General features: G+C 39.6%; 1 protein-coding gene across 1 annotated transcript in view; it reads right to left on the bottom strand.

Annotated features, from left to right (window-relative positions):
• The window catches only part of LOC139726981 (uncharacterized), a 78745-nt gene extending 59067 nt beyond the window's left edge, over positions 1–19678 (bottom strand). Inside the window, exon 1 of the mRNA XM_071637965.1 lies at positions 19011–19678. Coding sequence (XP_071494066.1) covers positions 19011–19678 — 668 coding nt within the window. The remainder of the gene's footprint in view (positions 1–19010) is intronic.
• Positions 19679–24377: the final 4699 nt, after the last annotated feature.

Here is a 24377-nt window from a genome sequence, read left to right on the forward strand (position 1 = left end):
ATATGTATATATATGTGTGTATATATATATGTATATATATAAGATACATATACATATATATATATATATATGTATATATATATATATATATATATATATATATATATATATATATATATATAAGATACATATACACATGGATATATGCATAGGATACCTATAATGCACATGGCCATTACCCTGTGGGTGAGGATGCAGATATTAAAGCAAGCACGAGTCTCGGGGGGGGGGGGGAAAAGTGCTGAGTTATATGACACATAACTTTTTTTATGGTCCATGTGTGCTAAAAGCGATGCAATAACAACCTGTATCGTCTGCGTTAGATATGAAATCTTTACCTACGCTGGTTTACGGTGTCGTCTGCAGTAATAAAAAGACAGCATAGACTCGGCAGGTATTCTCCTCTCATGCAGCACGATTTAGCTCCCAAAACTATACCGGGTGGTCTGTTCTTCGCGTTCTCCTACCACGCTGTCAGCCGAATGGGTCCACCTCGAATCAAATTATTCCCAATGAAGTGAAACGCAGTTCCTAGTGATTACAGGGCTTCGTCCACCACACGTTGGACTTGCCACTAGCTCTATATGGCTGCAAGCATGCATGATCATAATATACCGTTCCTGTGGTGTTATATCATGCCGAGCAAAGTGAATCTGTGCGAGGTAGCATTTTGGTACCGTGTCTGCGCGGTAATTCGGTCCTGTCGTCTGCAGAAGCCATCTAGGCTTGCCGTCCTGTAATTTATATAAGAGGGCGTTGATTGCGCCGACGGTGAAACTCCATACCTCGAACATGAGAGATACACATACCAGTACTTAATAAAGAAAGCCAAATGACTCTCCTCTCTCCTTCTCTCCCCCTCTCTATCTCTCCTTCCCTTTCACCCCTCTTTCTGCCTCTTTCTTGCCTGGCTTCTTCTCGGTCATATTATATGCATGTTCAAGACTGGAGTGTGTCGTTTACATCTTTGGGAAAGGTGACGAATTTCGAGGGGACTGGAGAGCACGATTCTGTCGTAAAGTTAACGTTAAATGGTATAGGGAAAGAGATCGGTTCATGCAGAATGCGTAATGGTGCCCTGAATAATGCATGGAAGTGCCCTAAAGGGTGCCAGAATGGTTGGTTGGGGATCTCCGGTATAGTCTGCGGTGAGGCAGACCGCCACCAGAAGGTATACCTCTCCTCACGTGGATACGCACTCGACCTCGACGAAGTTGGTGTAGACGCCACACTGCATGTGTCTAGGAAGAGCTCATAACCTCACATAGCCATAGCATGTTTATGCTTATTATTGTTTCATCGAATATATGCAAAGCAGTATAGTAAACGCGATTGATGCAAACTTTACTTCTTCATTCGTGAAGGACATTCGTGAAGGACATGTTTATACGTTCGTGAAGAAGGACATGTTTATACGTTCAAAACATATATTTTTGGGTTGTTATTAATTGCAAGTCAAAAAGTCATATTGGTGCATCCGCGAATAACAGCAACGCCTTTAATGATGGCCTAGCTATGTATAGGTGACTACATACCTCTCTTTAACCCTGTCAGTCTCATCATCCCTAAATGCCATTGTGACTGTGTCGTAAGCAAGTCAACGGTGGTGCCAACATAGTTAAGGGACTTCCTAGATTTCCGTTTATGAAGAGCAATGACAAAAACGTCTTACGCTAGCTGAAATTATACAGACTTGGGGTGCAAATTCACCTTGACGTCAATGAATATCGGACTAACAAATGATAGAATTCCAATCAAAAGCGCGTTTACAGTATGATTTCTGGCATATTATGACGGAAAAGTGATATAGCAGACGCATTCACATCTATGCATAGATTACATGATGTGATGACGTCATCAACTCAAAAGCCTCCTATCGCTTTGTGTACAGAAATATCACACAAATTCATGTTTTTGCCTCCAATCCTTCCAAAAATCACCACTGTTAGGTTGTTACGACACAGCAAATTGCAAAAAAAACAAAACACCCAACATCTTTAGTGAATCGGTCTTGTATGTTTGTAGGTCAAGTCGCGAGTAATGTTGTGAAATCATAGTATGAATTGATCACCTATTCAACATCAACTAATTCGTATAATGATTGTGGTAACTATATATACTAATGATAAACTGTTTCGTAAAAACGTCGGACCTCTAAAATTCCATTTCCTTCTTATTTATCACCCGGATCTATATAACGTAACTTTACATCCTTCTAATTCTGACTTAACACTGTACATTAAAATGCACCTCAAAGATGATGAAATGAATGAATGACCGAAATGGATCTCAAATGACTAGATTTCAAATCGATGTTTGCATGAGTTCTGTTTTTAAATGTGAATTCACTGGGGAGAAAATTTGACATTCTGTGCATTACATATGTTCTAGAATAAAGAGCTACCAGAGCTTGCAGATCATTAAACAAAACAAAAAACCACAAACAAAAACGCACAAGTAAATGAAAAAAAAATGTAGGGAAATATGAGATTGTAGAAATAATGGAGGGTTCGAAATGAGGTACTTGATCGTGTTAAGAATATATAAATTCAATTCAATGAATTTTTGCTTCGAGATGTTTTTAATGCAACTGATTGTGACTGATTATGGCTATTATATATCCTGCTAAAACACTGATTAATCGGCGATTATTTACGCCGATGTACAGGGCAATTTGTCAATCAATGACATTATACAATGAATAATTTGTTTTAAAAAAACATGTATTTTTTTCTTTTTTGGATGAAAAAACAACAGCCCTAGATAGCAGCTCTTCGATTCTTATCCACAATGTGAAAGTTCCTTGTGCATTTCTACATGGCGGTGTCTTCTGATCTCAGGGCTTAGAGAAGTAGACTAGAAAATGGAGATGGAGGAGGGGGTTGGGGTGTTTGGTGTAAAGGGACCCTGAATATTATCTCACGAACGAGTATCGGAAGTGCACCCCCGATCAAAGACGGGAAGTGGCAAGCTGCAAAGATCGGTTCAAGCACACACTTCTCCCCCTTCCCCCGCTCCCCTCCAACACGTGGGGTGCAGTCACGAGCTTGGCCTCCGATGGGAGTTCTCTTTCACACGATGGAAGGTGCAAAGAAATACTTCATTGTCAGCTATTATTATACATACCATTACGCGGTATAGTAAGTCGTGACTACCGAGAGAGGTTTCAGTTTCATGGTTTGTATGTCCTCCTCAACAGCGGCCATTTTGGAAGACTTCTGATTCTATAAGCGGCGCTCGTCATGTAGTGCTCAGTTGTTTGTCTAGTTTTAAGAATTTCTAAATCGTAAACAGCGGTTAATATAACAACAGCCTAATTTCATCCATATTAAAATTCTAAGAGTCTAGAAGACGACGATATATGTTTTACACAGATGGATATATTTAGTATATCATTTTGGATATGGAAGACAAATGAAATGAAATGAAATGAAATGGAAACGAAATTAAATCATAACAGTAGACATAGCATTAATGGACACCTGCATTCATACCCTACCCAAATAATGTGAAAGCCCCCTGACCTTTAACAAACAAGCAAACAAACAAATAGAACTTATGGCTAAATGAGGATAGACAAATAAAGGGCGCATACTATATTTTCGTATGAAAACCAGGCATGAAAGGTTTAGAATAAGTGCAATTAACTTGTTTGATTCGAAATTTTTATGTCTGTGATAGAAACACAAATTATCACTTTAAATAACAACAATTTGTTGGCGCATCTGTTAGTTGGTGGAATGTGGGTTTCACAAGCGACAACTACTTCCTTAATCATAGTTGTCATTGATGATGATGTTATAATAATGATGATAATGATGATATAATAATAATAATAATAATAATAATAATAATAATAATAATGATAATGATAATGATAATAATAATAATCGTTATCAATATTACTGGGTTACTATCCGCATTGCTATCATCATTGTCCATTTTGCGGACTATAATGATTACCTTGCTTAACTTTCGCTTAACTTTCATCAAATAAAAGCGTAATCTGAGTTATGACAATGATACAGTGAAGATGACCACATCAAAATAACAATAGCACTTTCTTGACAGTAAGCATGGCAACAATAATAACAATCATCATGCATTTTACAGAGAAATGTGATGTAATTATCATCAAGACTAAAATGCTCGAGACACATAACTGTTAAATTGTATTGATGGATGTGCGCTCCCTAAATCAAAATGAAAATGCATAAAAAGAATAGAAGCATTTTTAAAGGACACCAGAAATTTACCCAATAGTAAATTATGAGCATATCCCACTCGTAAGTTTGCTTTGCTTTGGTACACTCTCAAAAGTGAAATGGTAAATCAACATTTTGAATATTGTCACTCCTTCAACCGTGTTAAAAATGTTAAATCCAACCCTCAAAATGTTTGATTTTCCATGTCTGAAATGGTAGTTCAAGTAGTGATAAATGAAACATTTTGTAGGAATGTCAACATTTAAAATGTTGATTAACCATTTCATTTTTTAGAGTATCTCGTAGTCCGTATAGTTCTTCCCTTAAAGCGTCTTTCTGTTCTTCATGATTATAATTTTTTCCCCTTGCAAATTTTCTTTCAAAAGGAAAAAAAATGATCGTGGGGCCTTTTCCCTCAAGGCACAAGTTAATGTAGACTCTCAATCATGACGATTACTAGATCAAATATGATCTGGCAAGCAGGTAATTGGTATCGTCAACACAGATGCACGAAGATCGTTCGCACAGGTCCTTTTGCGAAACCCTTTTTTTGCACGCGCGGATTGGCGTGGGATGTCGTGTGCACGGGTGTGCATAGTGCTGCGCGCGCGGAAAACGCTTATCAACCACGTGCTGAAGGTCCTTGTGCATCTGAAGACTGACCATGCGTTTAAACTCGCATACAGTATTTGTAACCGTCTGTAATTGCATTTAAGAGCTTACAACACTTCGTCATATACATTGATTTGATTTGAGTTTAAGTTTGGCCTTATTTTCTTCAACGTAATTGTATACAAAATCAAATTTCTTTTCAGCAATATAACATAAAACGTCAATAAACAACGTACACGATTCGAAGAAAGTAAATAAATCTATAAATGAATTACATTGAAAATATAATATATCACCAAATCAGCAAAAATTTATCTAAGAAATTATGCACTATAGAAGACCTGTCACTATATAAGCGGTTGCTTGAACACGTGGCAGCCCATTGGGAGCTGCCTTTCGCATGAAATTTTATTTCAAAAACTGCAAAATTACGGTGTGAGAGATGTATGTTTTAACTGGTTCAGATTATATCTATTCGGTATATACACTTAGAAAACAATTTGCTGTTTATGATTTCATTCAATTCTTCTTTAAAGAACACTGACTTCGGTGTTTATAAAGGATCCACCCTTGACCCTTCGTGGTTTTTAAACTCTTGCCACGAATTTCATCTTATTTTACATGTACTTGATACTTATAAGCTTCTAACCTCTCATATTTTGATTGAATTTTCATACAAAATAAAGTCTCTTTGAATTTAAGTAAAACACAAGGTGTACGATATTTCAAAAGGGGAGGTGTGCATTATACATTGTAATACTGATGATACGATTTTGAAAATTGGTTGAATACGTTTGAAATTTGATGAATTTGTAAATTGTTTAGGAATTGTATTAAATGGTAAGTTGAGTTGGAATGACCGTATTGATTCTGTTGTACAAGAATCTCTCGGTTTATTTGAATCCTAAATCGGCTGATATGATTTGCCTATTTATATTTTGCCAGCTCTTTATAATGGTCATGTTTCATCTGCTTTATCTTTCTGTAATTCTGTCTGGGGAAATACCTAATCTTGCCAAATTCAAAAGTTTTTCTTGTACTCCAAAAGAAAGCAATTCGAATATGCACAAAATAAGATTATAAGAATATTGACATCTTACTGTTTAAATCATTACACACCCACAAATTTCAAAACTTTAATGAAGTGAAAATAATGTTTTCCATGAAATGTTGTTACGCTCAAACTTTGTCACCTTATTCATATGTTTCCTTTAAATTCTGATGCACGTATAAACTATCATATGAGATCGTCTAATTATTTTATCAGTGTACTTGTTTAACTGACGCATCTAATTACCCATTACGTCATCTGTTCCCGCCTTTTGGAATATCTTAGATTTTAGTAAATTTCATACACAATCTGATAATATCAAAAAATACAATATAAAAAAGAAATGTTAATCAGTAGGTATTAAATTGATAAGGTTTTTCGTTGTTTGTATTATGAATATGAGTCATTCTCTTGTATTTGTATTCTTGGTAATTATGGTTAAAGTAAGTTGGCTTTTACGCACAGGTACCATTCTCTGATCATTTACACACACAGAACTTTGATAATGAAATTATGTTCTCTATTAATGTACCTATATAGCTTGTATGTTTTTCTATACTTTATTCTTTTTTCATAATCTTGATTTGTTCCTTCAATGCTTTCACTGTTTAATATATAAATTTTGATAAAAGCTCATATTTACGTATTGTATTTCATGTATAAATTGGAAATTAAAGTTGAATTGAAATGAGTATTTGCCCAATGCCACTGATAGTCAACAGAAGCCTAGATATTAATGAAGTATTCTGTGTATTGAGAGAACGAAACCAACTTATCAAGAACATTATCATATAACGTGGTTGCAATCACAATTTTATAACGAAATATGTCACGATATAAAAACCATCATGAAATTGTGACATTTCAGCTGCAGTCTTAACATGATATCCACGTCATACATGATTACAATCATAACTTTAACATCACACTATTCGATGTATGTGAATGTCGCGTAATTTTGGTCTAAATAAACACAACTCAAATAGACCTTTTGCACCCACTGAAGTAAACTATGATTCTCAAGTGTGAAATCTAATGTAGCGATCTTTGAACAAGAACGCTTAAAACTGCTTTATAACTTTGGTACAAAAGTTAAACGTTTTTTTGTTTTTTTTTCAAATGCCATTTTGTGTTTATAGTGCATCTTCTCCCTGATATTTGCGGTTTATATCAATAACATGACAAACTGTTAGATATTCATTCATTCATTCATTCACTCATTTTTTTTTCCATTTGCAACAGAAACCTTTTAGTATTTTACAGAAATGGAACACATAAATTACATCACAATACATAATAAAACATAGGTTTACAGAATCTAAGTATGGGGAAATGCTGGAAATGGGGAGGAATGCTAAAAAGCAGTGCTTGTAGGGTGCATTCCTCCTACACGTAATAGGACAAATTAATCATAGTATGATCAGATGACTTATATACTGTTATACATTAAAAAAAAACGGGATCTAATAACAAAAGAAACTAAGATACGGAAACCTGCTAACCCGAACAAACACCCTGGACAAATCCCTACACGTATAAGTATTCAACGTCAGACCAAACAAAAAGGAACATTATTTGTGACCACTCCGGCTTGATTTTATTTCATTTAACATTAAATTACAACCTATGCTGAAAGAAAACAATTTACATTCGTCCTCATACAAATGTTACACTAGCATGCATATTTCAATGGGAATGACGTAATAGACTGCCATCATTGTAAGCTGAATTAAACTCGGAACTCAGCCATCACGAATATTTCAGAAAGGAATAAAAAGGCGTGAAGTTATTGTACATTGCAATATCACTGTATATACTTGTGCATAACGTGTGCTTGCGCGTTGTCTTCAGAAGATGTGAAGTCATGTTCAAGATGTATGGGCTATACTATGTATATAGTGTAAAGATATAAAAATTCGTGATAAAGACATAAACAGAGCCAATTTATGAAAAATAATCTAAGAGCGAGTAAAATGATTATAAACACAAATTTAATGTTGGAGACTTTGCATAAACTTTGGTCTAATGTAATCGGCTTTGGAAAAAAAATCATTAATGTTTTAATCACTTGTGAAGTGAAGTGATTGTACATTGCAATATCACTGTATATACTTGTGCATAACGTGTGCTTGCGCGTTGTCTTCAGAAGATGTGAAGTCATGTTCAAGATGTATGAGTTGTACTATGTATATAGTGTAAAGATATAAAAATTCGTGATAAAGACATAAACAGAGCCAATTTATGAAAAATAATCTAAGAGCGAGTAAAATGATTATAAACACATATTTAATGTTGGAGACTTTGCATAAACTTTGGTCTAATATAATCGGCTTTGGAAAAAAAAAATTAATGTTTTAATCACCTGTGAAATCAAATTGCATTTTTCCTAACACGCCAAGCACTACAGTTCAGGGTCGTATTAGCTATTCAAACGCATCCATGATAAACATTATATATATATATATATATATATATATATATATATATATATGTGTGTGTGTGTGTGTGTGTGTGTGTTTATATACTCACAAACACACATGTATGCACGTATATAATCACATATACTATGCAGAGAAGCGCAAATACGTATCGATGGGGCACAAGGCCATTAATGTAAGTGGGACAAAAATCGATGCAGCACGCTCCTTCCGTTTCAGATGTGCATGGCCGCAGGAAGGGACTCCGAGGTTGCAGAGGGGAGCATCTGTATGACACACAGCACAATCGAGCGTTGACTGTTTGTTCAAGGACTTGCTCGATTTAGCATTATGATGAACTCTAAAGATAGAATGTGTCATCAAACTCCTTTTAGCTATATATTTGTAGTCATAAACACAATGACAGCATGAGGACTGTCAACTCAAGCGAACTAATAGCAGTATTCGTTTTGGCAGTGCCTATATGTATTGGTTGCGTGATGAAGTAACAACTGGAAGAGAGGTACATAGCGAAGATGCATCTTCATCGAGAGAAGACGATAACTGTTCTGAGTTTGTCCAAGGAAGGACATCAACGCAGTGTTTATCACCTAGCTGCTAAACATCCCGTAAATCTCACGCTTTATTGGGATGCCCCGAACGCCAGCCTGTGCGTGTTCGATTAGGTGCGTGGCGAAGAGAGAACCATGCAGAGACATAATTCGCTTAGGAGATTGGATCCGCCCGTCCCGCCATTTTCTGTTTAGCTAACTATGATTTAGACCCCATAGCAGTGCCGTATAAACACATTCCCCGAGGAAAAAGGGGAGGGCATGGCTCAGAGATAAAGATAACAGGAAACATCAGGGGCGAAATCGCTTTAATTTTCCTTGCATCCCTTGTGTGGTACCTAGTGGAGCGCTAGAATAAATTGCATTCTCTTTTTCTCGTTTCTCTCTCTCTCCCTCTCTTTAAAATACCAGCGCGGTTGTCAGTGAAGCGGAGAGTTTAAATTAGTTCATCTCTCCTGTTTTGATGACCTCGACGCTATTCTTGGCTACAGAAGTCAGGAAAATTGCCTTCATCTCTTTCTCCTCCTCCTTTCTCTCAATCTTTCCCTCTCACCCATTCTTCATCTCAAAGCTCAGTCCCCGCTGGGAGATTGGAGAGCATGGTCCCAGCACTACAATGAAACGATGCTCGTTTAGAAGGGGGTAGACAATAAAATCACGCAGAAGTATACCCTCCATCTCGATGAAGATGTATTCCCGTAAGTAATTACTGTTTGAAAACACCAAGAGGTGATTGCAATAATGATAGCACTGTACTAATAATTCTGCTTCGCTTTGTACCTTATTATCAATGCGCTCACTTTGACACCCATGACACTACGTGAATAAGCATGTCTGCGGATGTTCCTTGAGGATGGTGATTGATTAGCTAAGTTATATTTGTTTCAATTCCATGGATAGTACAAGGGATGGTATCTACTGGGTGAGGTGCATATTTTGGGTATGATTTTCACACTGTAACATTTTTGTGCGCTGTGTGTACGTGTTTCTCTATCTCTGTCAGTCATTAAATTTCAGATCACTAACAACTCAAATAACAAATCACTAGTAAATCCATACTACAATATCTCCCAATGCCGACTTTATAGGATACTTGATTCTGTTTATCTGTAGATGAGACAATTTTATCCGCTGTCTTTCTATAGTATCTATAATGCCATGAACTGCATGGCATGTGCCATGACAGTAATAAATCACCCAAGTCTGTGTGTGCTGTTGTAGTTGTTGTTGTTGCTGTTGTAGTTGTTGTTGTTTTTGGTTTCGATTGTAGAAAAATGAAAACAAATCGAGCGAGATTTACTTGAGTAGGTGTATATGCGCCTATAGGAATGAGTATGATCGTGCTTTTGAGGGTGTGTGCGCGCATGCACTTGTGAGTTTGCCTGATGACGGCACAATAACACATTATATTTTGAATCGGTCGTTAAAGTATTATGACGTCACTCACATTATTCAAATTCAATGTGGTGAGGGGATGCTCGACGTTTGTTATTCAGCCATTGAAAGCATACTAATTAGAAAGTATTGAAAGTCATTATCATGATACAGATTGTGATTTCCTTCTCACCCGTTTCACAAAAACAGGAAGGTATCGGTCTGGTTCCTCGAGTAAGATTCCCTTTTTAATACTTTTTGTCAAGCAGGAATTGCGAAGGACACTAAAAAAGAAAAACTTCCCCATATACACTGCAGCACGAGTGTCAGCCTCGTAAATAATGGCACGCATGCAGTTGTCGTACATAGATGTGACGTTATGTGTACGGAATCATGTTATTTGTCAGTGTTTGTAAGATCAACAGAACTGGTACTAAGGCCATGCCCCCACCTCAGAAGGCGCACGAATAATGTGGAAACACCAACAATCTTGACGAACAATCAGACTAACCATGGAAAGGTATTCGCCTTATCTCCAAACAGGTCGCTCTTCTTCGAAAACATTTTAAATTCTTAGAACAAATCACACCATCAGTAGCTCGTAGAAGCTCGTAGCTACTCGTAGCGTTCACAGCCCATTGTATATCCTGGCATCAAATATCCAGCGTGACATTCATGTTGAAGTAATATTCTTACCCACACTTTGACATGCAAGATATTTCAGTGCAGTCACTCGACGGTGTTGAGTCCATACTGAGTGACATTTGAAGTGGCGAATTTCTCGGGCGTCGAGGCAGGGTTTTCCACGCTCTGCCCACTTTGACCCATAATGCACCACGCGTGCCAGGCCAGTCTCGCTCGATCGATGGCAGAATATTCATCCCCGCAGATTCCGAAATCAATATGTTTTCTACATTTACTAGTGAGAGTCACACACAACCCATCTCCGGCTGCAAGCAAACGCACACACATACCCGTAACCACACAAATACACCTACACACAATCATGATACACACCCATGAAAGGACGAGACGAGAATAATTAGTAGGTTTTCTCTGAGAGAATCCCTATGCGTGAAAAGTAGGCGTATTACTCACGAGAAATATTGTTTGCCAAAGCCACCTGCTCAATACAGATCACGCTTCGACCAATCCCCTATCATCGCATGGAGATGAAGGCTAATTCTATCAGATATCGACCCGAGTCTGCCAACATCATGATATTAACTCCCCTCTCGAGCGTACTGTAAGATTGACTCGACCCTCCACATCCCTCCCCACCCACATCAAGTATTTCTCAAGTATATTATGTTTTGTGAATCGAAAAGATGAGTACGGTGTTATCGCTGATTATGCTGAAGTCAGTAACTCCTGAATTCATAACTAGAAGTTCAGTATCAATAGTTCAACAAGGTCAGTCAAACATTCCATCAAGTTTTAATGGTAAAATTATGATTTGCTAAGCTCATGAATTCTGAAAAGAATGACGTCACCAGCAATTTCATCCATGGTTACGAGAATGGAGTGCTTGTTAATTGGTACGCTGCTGTAAGTCGACTTTCACCATTATCGACCAGATGCACTTTGTTACAAGCCATAAAATCAATTTTATAAAACGCCAGTGCGATTCAATCATATCCACCAGTTGTTTATTCCGGAAAATAGTGCTACGGTTAAGTTTCAGTAGTTACCTTATTAAAACAAGTAATCAGATGGTCATACAGTTTTTAGGAGATAGAATTCAACATTACAAGTAATCTTAGTCGTTCAATCTGGAATCACACTCTGCATGCTGAACTTGCGTTTTATCTCTGTGAGAGCTATACAGTGGGATAATCATAATATAATAATTGTAATAATGACATGACGACGACAACAACAACAATAATGATAATGATAACAATGATAGTAATAGTAATATTTGTAGGGCCTAATAATAATAATAATAAGACGACAATACAAATAACAGCAACAAAAAATAATGATAATAACAGTATGCTCTTCTTTACCCAGATCTGTGTTGACAGTGTTCTACCAGAGGGCCCTGCCATTTTTAGTACTCTATATCGCTGTCAGGTACCTATTTTTACACCTGGGTCGAGAGGGGCATTGTGAGTACAAACATCTTGTCCGAAATCGTTAGCACTGATACAGCACTTAGTTCATGAATGGGAGGGTCCTGAGTTCGACTCCAACCCCCTTCGTACAATCTCAGACAACTGAGATGCCCCACTTAACTCGCTACTAGGGACCCGAGTTCGATCCCAACCCGCTGCGTACATTCTTGGACAAATGAGATGCCCAACTTGATTCACTAGGAGGGTCCTGAGTTTGATTCCAATCCACTGCGTACAACCTTGGACAACTGAGATGACTTGACTCACATGGGAGGGTCCCGACTCCATACCGCTGCGATCTTGGACACTGAGATGCCCGACTTGACTCACTAGTAGGGTCCTGAGTTCGACTCCAAACCCGCTGCGTACAATCTTGGACAACTGAGATGCCCTACTTGAATCACTGGAGGGTCGTGAGTTCGACTCCAACCCGATGCGTACATCCTTGGACAACTGAGATGCCCAACTTGACTCACTGGGAGGGTCCTGAGTTCGACTCCATCCCGCTGCGTACAATCTTGGACAACTGAGATGCTCGACTTGACTCACTAGTGGTAAGTAGGGTCCAGAGTGCGACTCCAACCCGCTGCGTACATTCTTGGACAACTGACATGCCCAACTTGACTCACTAGTAGGGTCCTGAATTCGACTCCATATAACCCGCTGCGTACATTCTTGGACAAATGAGAATGCCGACTTGACTCACTGGGAGGGTCCTGAGTTCGACTCCATCCAGCTGCGTACATCCTTGGACAACTGAGATGCCCGACTTGACTCACTAGGAGGGTCCCGAGTTCAACTCCATCCCGATGCGTAAAATCTTGGACAACTGAGATGCCCTACTTGACCCACTAAGAGGGTCCCGAGTTCGACTCCAACTCAATGTGTACAATCTTGGACAACTGAGATGCCCCACTTGACTCACTAGGAGGGTCCAGAGTTCGACTCCAACCAGCTGCCTACTTTCTTGGACAACTGAGACGCCCAACTTGACTCACTGGGAGGATCCCTAGTTCGACTCCACCCCCCTGCGTAAAATCTTGGACAACTGAGATGCCCCACTTGACTCACTAGGAGGGTCCAGAGTTCGACTCTTACCCGCTGCGAACGATCTTGGACAACTGAGATGCCCTATTCGACTCACTAGGAGGGTCCCGAGTTCGACTCCAACCCGCCGGGTACAATCTTGGACAACTGGGATGCCCGACTTGACTCACTATGGGACCCGAGTTCAACTCTAACCCCCTGCACACAATCTTGAACAACTAATGCCCCCCACTGGGAGGGTCCCGAGTTCGACACCCCGCTGCAATCTTGGACAACTGAGATGCCTTATTTGACTCACTGTGAGGGTCCCAAGTTCGACTCCAACTCGCTGCCTATACACATACATTCTTGCACAACTGAGATACCCTACTTGACTCACTAGGAAAGGTCCCAAGTGCGACTCCAACAAGCTGGCTACATTCTTGGACAAGTGAGATGCACTTCTTATGACTTACTGGGAGGGTCCCGACTTCGACTCCACCCCGCTGCGTAAAATCTTGGACAACTGAGATGCTTTACTTGACTCACTGAGAGGGTCCCGAATTCAACTCCAACTCACTGTGTACAATCTTGGACAACTGAGATGCTCTTCTCGACTCACTGGAGGGTCCCGAGTTCGACTCCAACCTGCTGCGTAAAATCTTGGACAACTGATATGCCCTTCTTGACTCTTGACTCAGCTTAAAAAATGGGTTCCTGGAAAAACTGCTGTAGGAATTTTGACAGAAAGAGCATGCTATATAGTGTTGAAGACGTTGCCTTACATGTATATAGTCCCTGATACTTTCAATACGGGCTGAATTATTTTTCTTATCATTGTTGTTATACCTATCTTATCATTTCTCATCTTTATCATTATAATATTATATAACATCAAATGAGGGGAATCACTAAGAAGTTAAACCGGGGAATCATCTTTTCCACGTGAATTCAGAGGCTGAATGAATGAATTCAGTCTTTTCAGACGATAAAGATTTAAGGTTTTATGATTAAGGATTTTGAAAAGAACAGAGGGACGAAGAGGAGGAAGAGTTAAGAAGAAAGAGATCAACGTGGCTAAAACAAAACCAACCTCCCCCCCCCCCAAAAAAAAAAAACCCCAACCAAACAAACAAACAAACAACAACAAACAAACAGAGAGCAAGAGAGGGGAAACATAGTCGTGGAAGATAAAGACGAAAAGTGAGAAGCGAACATATAGATATCGGAGATGAAGAAAAGACTAAGAGGGAGAGAATGAAATGGGTAGAGAAAATGTTTGCTATCAGCAATATCATTTCGTAAAGGCAAGTTTCCAAAGTGATGTGAAATAGTCAGTCGTGTGTGTAGATTACTTTGATTGTTATAATCAGCACGCAATTATAGTCTACAAAAAATAAGAAGCAATCTAAGAAAACTCCCATATCGAACTATTCTCCGGTAATCTTTGTGTTTGATTTAGAGTCAAAACGCTCGTCATCGCGATTCATTCACCTTGGGCGGTGAGATTGCTGTGCGGTGTGCGAATTTCGTTCATTACGGGTTTAAATAACAAGACCTTGGCCGCTCAACAGTGAGTCATACCGAATGCATAAGATATGAATGGCTGATCATTAAAGGTGAAACATTAGCCGGCTCTAAAGAGTGCCTTTACACGGGCAGTGTGCCTCATCATGTTTTTCGCACGTGCATGCTCTCTTCGTTTAGGAAAAAAAAAAAACAAACTTAGACGATTCATTTAAAAGGCATTATCAAACATGCAGAATATCTGGTTAAAGTAGGGACCTGCATTCTATACATAAAATGTCACTTGTACATCATGACACTATGGAGTTGTGAAAGTCATAGAGCTTTCATTTTGGTGAGCAAATTCATCGCATGACGAATGAGCATCAATTTCCCAGCGCGTGTTTTTGGTATAACAACATGTTGAGATGGATGTCTATATGTAACAAACATGGCGCACATGAAGATAATGCATGTAGCTTCCCCTGAAGTCAGGAATTTATTTGCAAACGATTTCAAAGAGACACTGTATATACCTGTTACATTGCTTCAGTGCAGAAACTCAGTGCCAACTCTATAGTAGACGTTATGTTATTTGTTTTTTGTATAATATGTGTGGGGTTTTTTTTCTTGGGGGTGTTCTTTCTGCATTGAATATATCGATGTCATGCAAGATAACTAAGACCAGTGGTAAGAGTATCATGGAATGTTGAATCAGTTTGACATTTACAGCAAGCGAATGACTGGCTACATTATAGATGGAAGGGTGAAACAAAAACGATAAATGCAATGTTAATGGAAATATTGTCATGAATTCCGGGGCCTGGAGGTTCTCATTTAACTGAGTTTTGTTAATGTTACTGTGATTTCAACTTATCTACAAAGCCAAAGGGGATTTTTTCTGTTTATTTTCCCCCGAAACCAACTTTAAGGAAGGGAGATTTAAGCTGGACTCATTTGCCATTCGCCGGCCCCCATCTATGGGTGATCCATTAAGAGGTACTTGTGACAAATTCACCCATTACCGTTTAAAAACTCCCCTGGCTGAGATGCTAAAATGCGTCCACTCGAAAGAAGAGCGTGAGCATGGGGAGTGCTGATAAAAGTCGGTTTTAGCATTTTGTCCTCCTTCCTCCCCATTCTCTCTCTCTCTCTCTCTCTCTTTCTCTCTTCCCCTTGCATACCCCATCTCTCCATCTTCAATCCATCACTCCACCCCAACCATTTTCCTCTCTCTCATCAACCCATTCAATCTCTTCTCTATCCTTCTTGCTCTTCTTCCGCCATCATCCTTGAGGTATAATCTTCTTAACAACTTGATGTTGACCTTCCCTTTTTAATCTTTGATGATAATGTTACACCATCTTATGCAGATATAAGAGCCAAAGATTTGAACAAGGTCCCTATTTTGAGGTACAAGTGACATTTCATTGCCACTTGTACTTACGATGAGAGGAGGAGACTTTAATGTTGTGCCTCGGTTGACTGAGAAAGAGAGAAAACACCCCACGTTCAATGACCGAATTCTCTTGAAAAATCATCTGTGACACAGTTTTCGTCGTGTGCGAGATCATGACTTGTTCATCAATTCTGCATTGTATACGATTCCTTCTAAAAAAATTTAAGAAACACCACATTTACATATAAAATCTATTCTGTAATACCTTTCATGCGCACTAAGATCTAGTCAGATTAGATTAGTTGGCCACGGCTCAGCAATGAGAATGATTAAGGAGTCCTGCCAAATCTCTTAATCTTCTGTGATTAATGTGTCTGACCTGAAAGTCACGTTTATATATTTCTCTTCCAAGCGTCTCAAAAACGACCATGATTGGATGAAGATGGTGTCTTTCACACTCAAAAAACTCCTGTTACGCGTCAATATGCATTTTCTGTCAGAGTCAACCACAACGTTAGACAAATTGTGAACAGGTACCTGTTCGGGGGCGTGGCTTATCTGTCAAATATATTGTTGTTAATTCAGGACACGAGAAAGCCCGTGTGCTAGGTGTCCCTTCGTCAATTAGGCCTCTACAGATTTGAACAGCTGCAAGCAGGTGACAAAATTATTGTGTGGGGCGTGGTAGGATTGCAGAAATCACGACATTGTATACTATCAGGTACACTGAACCGATCGGTTTTATATTTTGATTACGTGTATACTTATATAAAAAGTATATATGATTATATATACATACATATATATATATATATATATATATATATAACAATTCAATATATCTCTATGAAATATAATCATATAGAAACCATTCGTTTTTGTAAAGTGCCAACTGTGACCATGATAAATACCCTACTTTAAGGTATAGATCAAAACAAAATGTAATCATCACGGGGAAAATTTCTACTGTAAATATATATATCACTCAGGCGTAGAATTTAAAGCCACACCATAGCAACTCATGTATGCCCATTAATCATATTCATAACAAGTCAGCTTGTGGTATCAACTATAGACGGAGATGTTAATGTTTGTCTGCATCAAGGGCCACTTCTGACAGAAGATCGTTCACACACACACACACAGCACACACACGCTTGGACTCGAACAAAAGTAGTGTATAAAGCACGACAGATTCACTCTTACAGAGAATGCCATTGGTTGTACATAGATGATGCAATGATCGGTATCGATAAAAAAACAATCTAAGAAAAACAAAAACACGATGACGCCAGTTCCAGTAGAAAGGTCCTAAAATGTCAGTGCTCGTTATCCAGTGTTTTGACATTGCCGCCCTTTTCATTCTCTACGTATTTTTTTCGCTAATCATGAGCACTATAATAGAATGATGACACAATTTTTGTTTCGCACTGTCACTGCGTGTAACCATAGCGTTGTCTCGGGGATTTAACTCTCGATGACGCGCTACTACAAACTGTCATTGGCCTGTTGGTCTTACATTAATGAATCTTCGTCAATCCAAATTCGACACAATCCATGTTCATCTTTTGGTGACTCATACGCATTGATACTGGCCATGGCACCCCAACTCACGCGTCCATGAACATCATGATATGACTCCATGAATAAATTGTCGTTGTATTGAGCATCGAAAACAAAACAAAACACAAGCCTCGACTTATTTGATTTTGCATCATATAATTATGTTCCCAGGGTATGTCATTAACAAGGTCTACAAAGAAAAATACAGAACGAAGCATAAAAAGGTAATTTCATTGTTACATGGCAACTAATTGTCCCAGCTCATATCTACACAGTTTGATAAGAAAAACATGATAGCCCAATTAGGACCAGAAAAGGGCGTGATAGCTGCTGAACGTCAAATTGCTGCTTGACATGCCACTTAAAACCAATAAAAAAGAATGCATTATCAAAACTAATTAAAACTAAATAGATATAATCTTTGCCAAGAAAAACACGTAGGAATATAGTAGTGATATAATATATTATAAAGATACGAATATCAACACTTTGTGATAAACATCACTGCACTGACAAAGAGCCTGAGATAAAGAAACTCACGTCCCCTTTGACGCGACAAAAAACATTATACATCAACCGTGGATCGCGACAACGCTAGATTTCGCATCAATCAATGGCAGACGGTTATGATATCATGCCTTTCCGTTCTAGTGCTTGTTTGTAATGAATGATTCATGACTAAGTGTTTGTTTACGGTTCAGAAGCAACTATAAAAAAACCCTAAAAGATTCACAATGATATTGACTGGAACATTCAGCCAGCGGGAATGATAAAGATAAGAATTCAACAGTCATATAAAAGAACATTTACAGCAACATAGCATCATAAAAACAAGCAGCCGATTGAAAAGATAATGACAAAGTGATACACTAAGACAACATGATAACCACCATACTGGAATTTTGATGTGCTAAACCTACTGTTTTTATAACCACAACAGCATTACTCTCTTTGCTGTTGACTGATAGCAACAGGTAGAGATTTTGTGTGGCAAAGAATACGTTGCAGCGAACAATATGTCACCTGCCGTCGTGGTTTTTGTAATTTTGTTACATCGAGAAAGTTTGTTCAATTGATATCCATTGTGTTAATGGTGGTGACCATCATACTCTTTTACTATTCCGTGTGGGCGAAAGTGAACTTAAGAAAAGATTTCGGGACCATTTACCTCACTCGCTCTTCATCTTTATCCTGAAGATCCTTTGCTCGGCTCAGAACAGCTAGGATATGGGCCCTCTCTTCTTCAGTCAAATGACTCAAATCGGCTTCCGGTGGTCCATCGTCCTCCATAACATTGCCTGGAGCAGGTGCTGCCCACGGCGCAGGCTTAGTCCTAGAACCGGCGTCGCCTGACCTAGAACTCGCGCCACCTCCTCTGGCGTGGGGAGGTTGGGGGGCGTGTGCCCTTGTTTCGCCCCGACCTCTGCCTCGCCCTGGTATCACAAACGCTGGTCCCGCCGACGCTGGTGGTGGTGGTGTGGGGACCGCAACCGTTGACCCACCGACAGTTGGTCCCACCCATCGCCCCATTGAATCGCCACCACCTCTGCCTATAGTACCACCACGACCACCGCGACCAACACCTGCTCCCGGTCCACCTCTACCACTTACCACATTTCCACCCATCTGATTTCCGCCGCCACCACCACCACCACCACCTCTTCCATGGCCTGGTACTGGCCCTCTTCCAACGCTAGCACCTCCATACCCTCCTCTTGCTGCGCCAGCATTTTCTCCCCGTCCTCTTCCTGCAATCATATCTTCTGTAACTTCCCTCCCTCTGTCATATGGAATTGGGGTAGGTCCTACCCCGTTTTCGCTCATTTCATTCCCCATGGTTTGCTTAATCGGCGATCCCTTTCAAAAGGAATGTGAAGCAGCTATTCGCAACATAGGTAGTGCGTCAGCAAGTGAAAACGGGGTACTAATGCCAATGTATTCCACAACATTTTGCACCCATGGCGGAATTAATCCATCAATCCAATGGAAGCATCGGTGGGATGTAGCGATTTCCTACGAAGTTGCTACTTCGTAGTATGGGCGTTTGTCTACGGGAGACGGTGAAGTAGTACTATTATCCATGCGAATACGTTGCTTACAGGGCTGCACACAGCACGCCAGGAATGGGCAAGCAGGCTTGACTTTCGCTGTGTGTGTGTTGTGTGTGTCCGTGTGTGTACGGATCTTGCTCTCTCTCTCTCTCTCTAGCTTTATCTCTCCCTTTTTTCTGAGTTAAGTTACAGTGTGTGTTTCGTGCATCGTTCTCTGTGTGCTCTGTGTTTGTGAGCTCGGCTAGTGACCACACTGAGCACGCTTCACGCACACACACATGCATGCACACACACGCATACACACAGACTGCACACACACACATGATCATCAAACGACAGTCAGCATTCACCTGACACGCAGCGCTCAAAAACGCCAATTTACCCAGTGGTGGGTATCTGTGTTGGCCGGTCTTTGGCGTACGATGGAACCGTGCAAAATGCTGTAACCTTACCACGAGATGCGAGGCAGGAGACGTCTCTGGTTGCACAGCATTTTCATTCTTCAGTCCTTCCAGCATACACGGAACATCGATATTATAATAGCACTGACCGCCGAGTCTGACCTCTACACCTCTACAACGCCGATGCTTCTCCCACGAATCTGTTGGAAAGAGGATCGGTTCAGGAATCCGTATAGCAAATGCATGGACTCCTGCGATTTCGGCCTCGTGATTTTCTTCCCGTAAATCTCACGCCCAAGTGCCCCTCATGTTGCAAGTAGTCTGAGAATTCTGTAGTAGACAATTCTTGCGAGCTTCTCGCTTGAAGGCATCATATATGATTTGAGTGCATTTACTCTTTAGTTGACGACTGAGATATAAAAACGCTCATACTTTCTCGAAACTCAAAATGTAAAGCATATAAATGTGGCACGAAATCAGGGATAAGTGTTATACCCCCGTGAAACTTATTGAGCAAAAGAATAAAATCACATTTAAAGAGAAAAACAATGAAAGAGAGAAAAATGCAGAACAGTTTAATTTGATCTCAAGTTTGCATTCTCTGGTTTCTAGGAGATGAAAGCTATAACATACGAACTTGGATAAGCAGATATTGTAGAATGTTGTGACCTTGTTTATCATGTTTAACAAGTCTTTTCAATAAAGATTTTAAATTTTCAGTAAGCTCTATATCCACAGTAAGATATCCACTGATTTAGTATTGACTATAAATCAGCTATTTCGACAGTAGGCCCTACACCATTGGCGAAACCTAACGACGAGTTAGTTCAATGGACAAAATGGCGGAAGAGAGTTCTTTATAGTTATAGAGGTAATCTGCACACCTGGATAGTAATTGAACAGGATTACGGAGACATTTTGTATAGACAGAAATATTAACAATAATGATACACATATTCAAATTCTATTCTGCGTTGCCGTTGAAAAGATGATGTTTTAAGCACAAAACAATGTTAAAATGGGGGGGGGGGGAGAGAAGAGAAGAAAGAGAGAAATTGGATATTCGATGTGATACACCACACGTAAATGGCTTTCAGTTTTTTTCGTTGGGAAATGGAAAACGCCATTATGTGATTTCATACTATTATGGCTTTCAGTTTTTATTCGTTGGGAAATGGAAAACGCCCTCTGTCGGGACTTTCGACCGATTGGTCTCACACCTGCAAAAACAATGAACCTTTTGCCCCTCAGCAAATTGTCAACAAATCGTTAAGATGTTCGTGATGACTAACAACATGCCTTTATACGAACACTTTCTTCAGCATCATCTTGTCTCCCTCCAGTGAAAACATTAAGTCAGTCGTTAGAATTCACACCTGCATAGGCCCTACAATGATTGTATTCATGACAGACATTATCCGATGTGGAGCGGCGTTGTTTAAAGGAGGTATACATAACTAAGTACTGTATAATAATGCACAGATGGCAAAGTGAAAATGATTCCTACTTCAATGGAAAATTGTTGTGATGTGATCACGTACATACGCATACACTTTATACACTCTTTGACATGTTTAAAATACAGCAATATGACATCAGTGATTGATAACACCATACAGCACCAGCATATTAATTTACTGAAAATGTATCATGATTGATGGAGACATCAGCGTTGTGACCAATATGTTTAAAGGCGGTGAGCTGGCTCAGTCGGTAGCGCGTCTGTCTCACGATCCTAAGGACCCGGGTTCGAACCCGAGTCTGGACTGAGCAATGTTGTGTGTAATCATACCGTCCCCTCTAACGTCAGCAAAAGAGGCAAAACACTCTGTCCCTCGGATAGGACATAAAATGTATGAGAGTCACAACTCATGCACGTAAAAGATCCCGCTTCATTCATTCATCGCAAAGAGCATGAGGTGTTAACCCGGTGAAGTGGTCCCACCTCACATCCAACTGGACCCCATGGAAGACCAGCTTAGTGTAGCTGAATATGGGTTATCCAGCCATCTTCTCAAATGGAAATGAACAAACAAACAAAACAAACAAGTATATTCTACAAAAATAAGAACAGTAAATCCATGTCATACACCAATGTCTGCTTTTGGCCGTCTTTGCATAATATTCATGGGCTTCAGTAGATATTTGTTCGTCTTCTCCTAGTTTATGTGAACAAGTTCACATGAGGGCGGCTACTTCCAAGAAATAATGTATATACCAGTCTTTTTGATAGTGATTATACAGGAAGAAACAATACCATGATTATTATGAAAATGAACGAGAATGAAAATCGATTCCCACATATACATTCTAAGTGCCATATATGTCTCCACTCTAACAAGTTACACTGATAAAATCCCCATGACCATACAAAAACTTGTAATATTGATTCTTATGTTATTCTTATGTGACAGACTAGTTTTTTTTATTTAAGGACTTTCTTTCCTGTACCCAGTGGCGGATCCAGCGAGGGAGCGCATTGGGAGCGCGCCGTCTCTTTATTTGTTGTTAAAACAAAAGAAATGAAAAGAAAAAATTAAATGAAACCTGGAAGTAGCACCAGAAATATAATTGTTTGCGCCCCCCCCCCCCCTTACAGAATTCCTGGATCCGCCCCTGTGAAGCTGTACACTTTTTTCAACGATAACAGTGAACAATGACGAACAACGATTCAATTTCAGTCCTGAATTTATGGGAGAAATATTATTCAGCAATCTTTATTGTTGTTATTATTTAAAATGGCGACATCCTAGCTTGTCTAATCGTTGTCATCCAACGAACCACGAGTCGTAGACGGCCCACGAGCTTGACAATGAAAAAAAGTCCGTGAGTCATACAGGCTACGAGTCATACAGCCCATGAGCTCGACACTATCAAAGTCTAAAAAGGCCCAACAGCTCGACAATAGGCAAACAAGGCCCATGAGCCCGATATGCACTGAGCATAAGCTCCATGAGTCCGACAATAGGCAAACAAGGGCCAAGATACCGACACTGTATATTAACTCCCGTGATATAATGTCGGTTTTATGACTATAGTGTGTCGGACTCATGGGCCTCTTGACTAGTGTCGAGCTGGTGGGCCTTGTTCGCTTAGTTTCTAGCTCGTGGGTTGTATCACTAGTGGGTTGTATAACTCGTGTGCTGTATGACTCGTTGGCTGTACATGAGTCATGTGTGTGGGACTCGAGATGTGCACAATAGTAATCGGGTGCACGTCATGTCTATTCGACACCCACGAATCATACAGTCCAAGAGTCATACAGTCAAAGAGTCATACAGACCATGAACTATGCTGTCCACGAGTTATACAGGCCACGAGTCATATACAGCCCATGAGTTCGACACTAAGCAAACAAGGCCCACGAGACCGACACATTTTTGTTGTAATGTCAAATTCGTGGGCTGTTTTAACGTAGTGTAGAACTCATGTGCTGTATGACTCATGGACCTTTTTTCAACGTCGAACTCATGGGCTGTCGAACTCGAAGGATGACCCTGTGTTATCGTATCTGTGAGCTCCTCGTGTTACAATAAAATCTTTCCAAACATTGTCAGCGAAACCTGTGTTCCAAAACACCCATAAAATACGCACCAACACACAAAGATTGTTAATTTTTGCACTTGTCTATCATCTTATTATCGCCGTCATCTTTGTCATCATCGTCTTCTACGTCATCCTATTATCATCGTCGTCGTACCATTTTCATTTATTGTCCTCCAATGATAAGGGGATCACTATAACATGATAATTATGTTAGTCTTTTTCATATCTGTACGTAGAACTTTTTTTTCTGCAAACGTCATGTACGAGTCATTCAATTCACCCACTCCTAAAGAAAGCATTGCCTTCAAAACTAACAACCATTTTAGAAGAAAAACAACTCTTTTTCAAGTTGGCAACTCACTCATTCCTATATTACAAAGGTTTGACATAATTCGATGACCAAATAAGTAAGTTCATTGAAGTCTTTTCAGTGGTTCTGTATTTTCATTGATATTTTCATTTGACAGTTTTGCAGTGATTTTTAAGTAAAAAATACTCTTGCGCCATTCGACTATATATGCGGCAACATCTCGGTGC

This window comes from Diadema antillarum, unplaced genomic scaffold (genome assembly GCF_040938485.1).
Source record: "Diadema antillarum isolate AM-2024a unplaced genomic scaffold, OU_Dant_1.0 seq00000107_RagTag, whole genome shotgun sequence".
In the NCBI taxonomy this organism is placed as follows: domain Eukaryota; kingdom Metazoa; phylum Echinodermata; class Echinoidea; order Diadematoida; family Diadematidae; genus Diadema; species Diadema antillarum.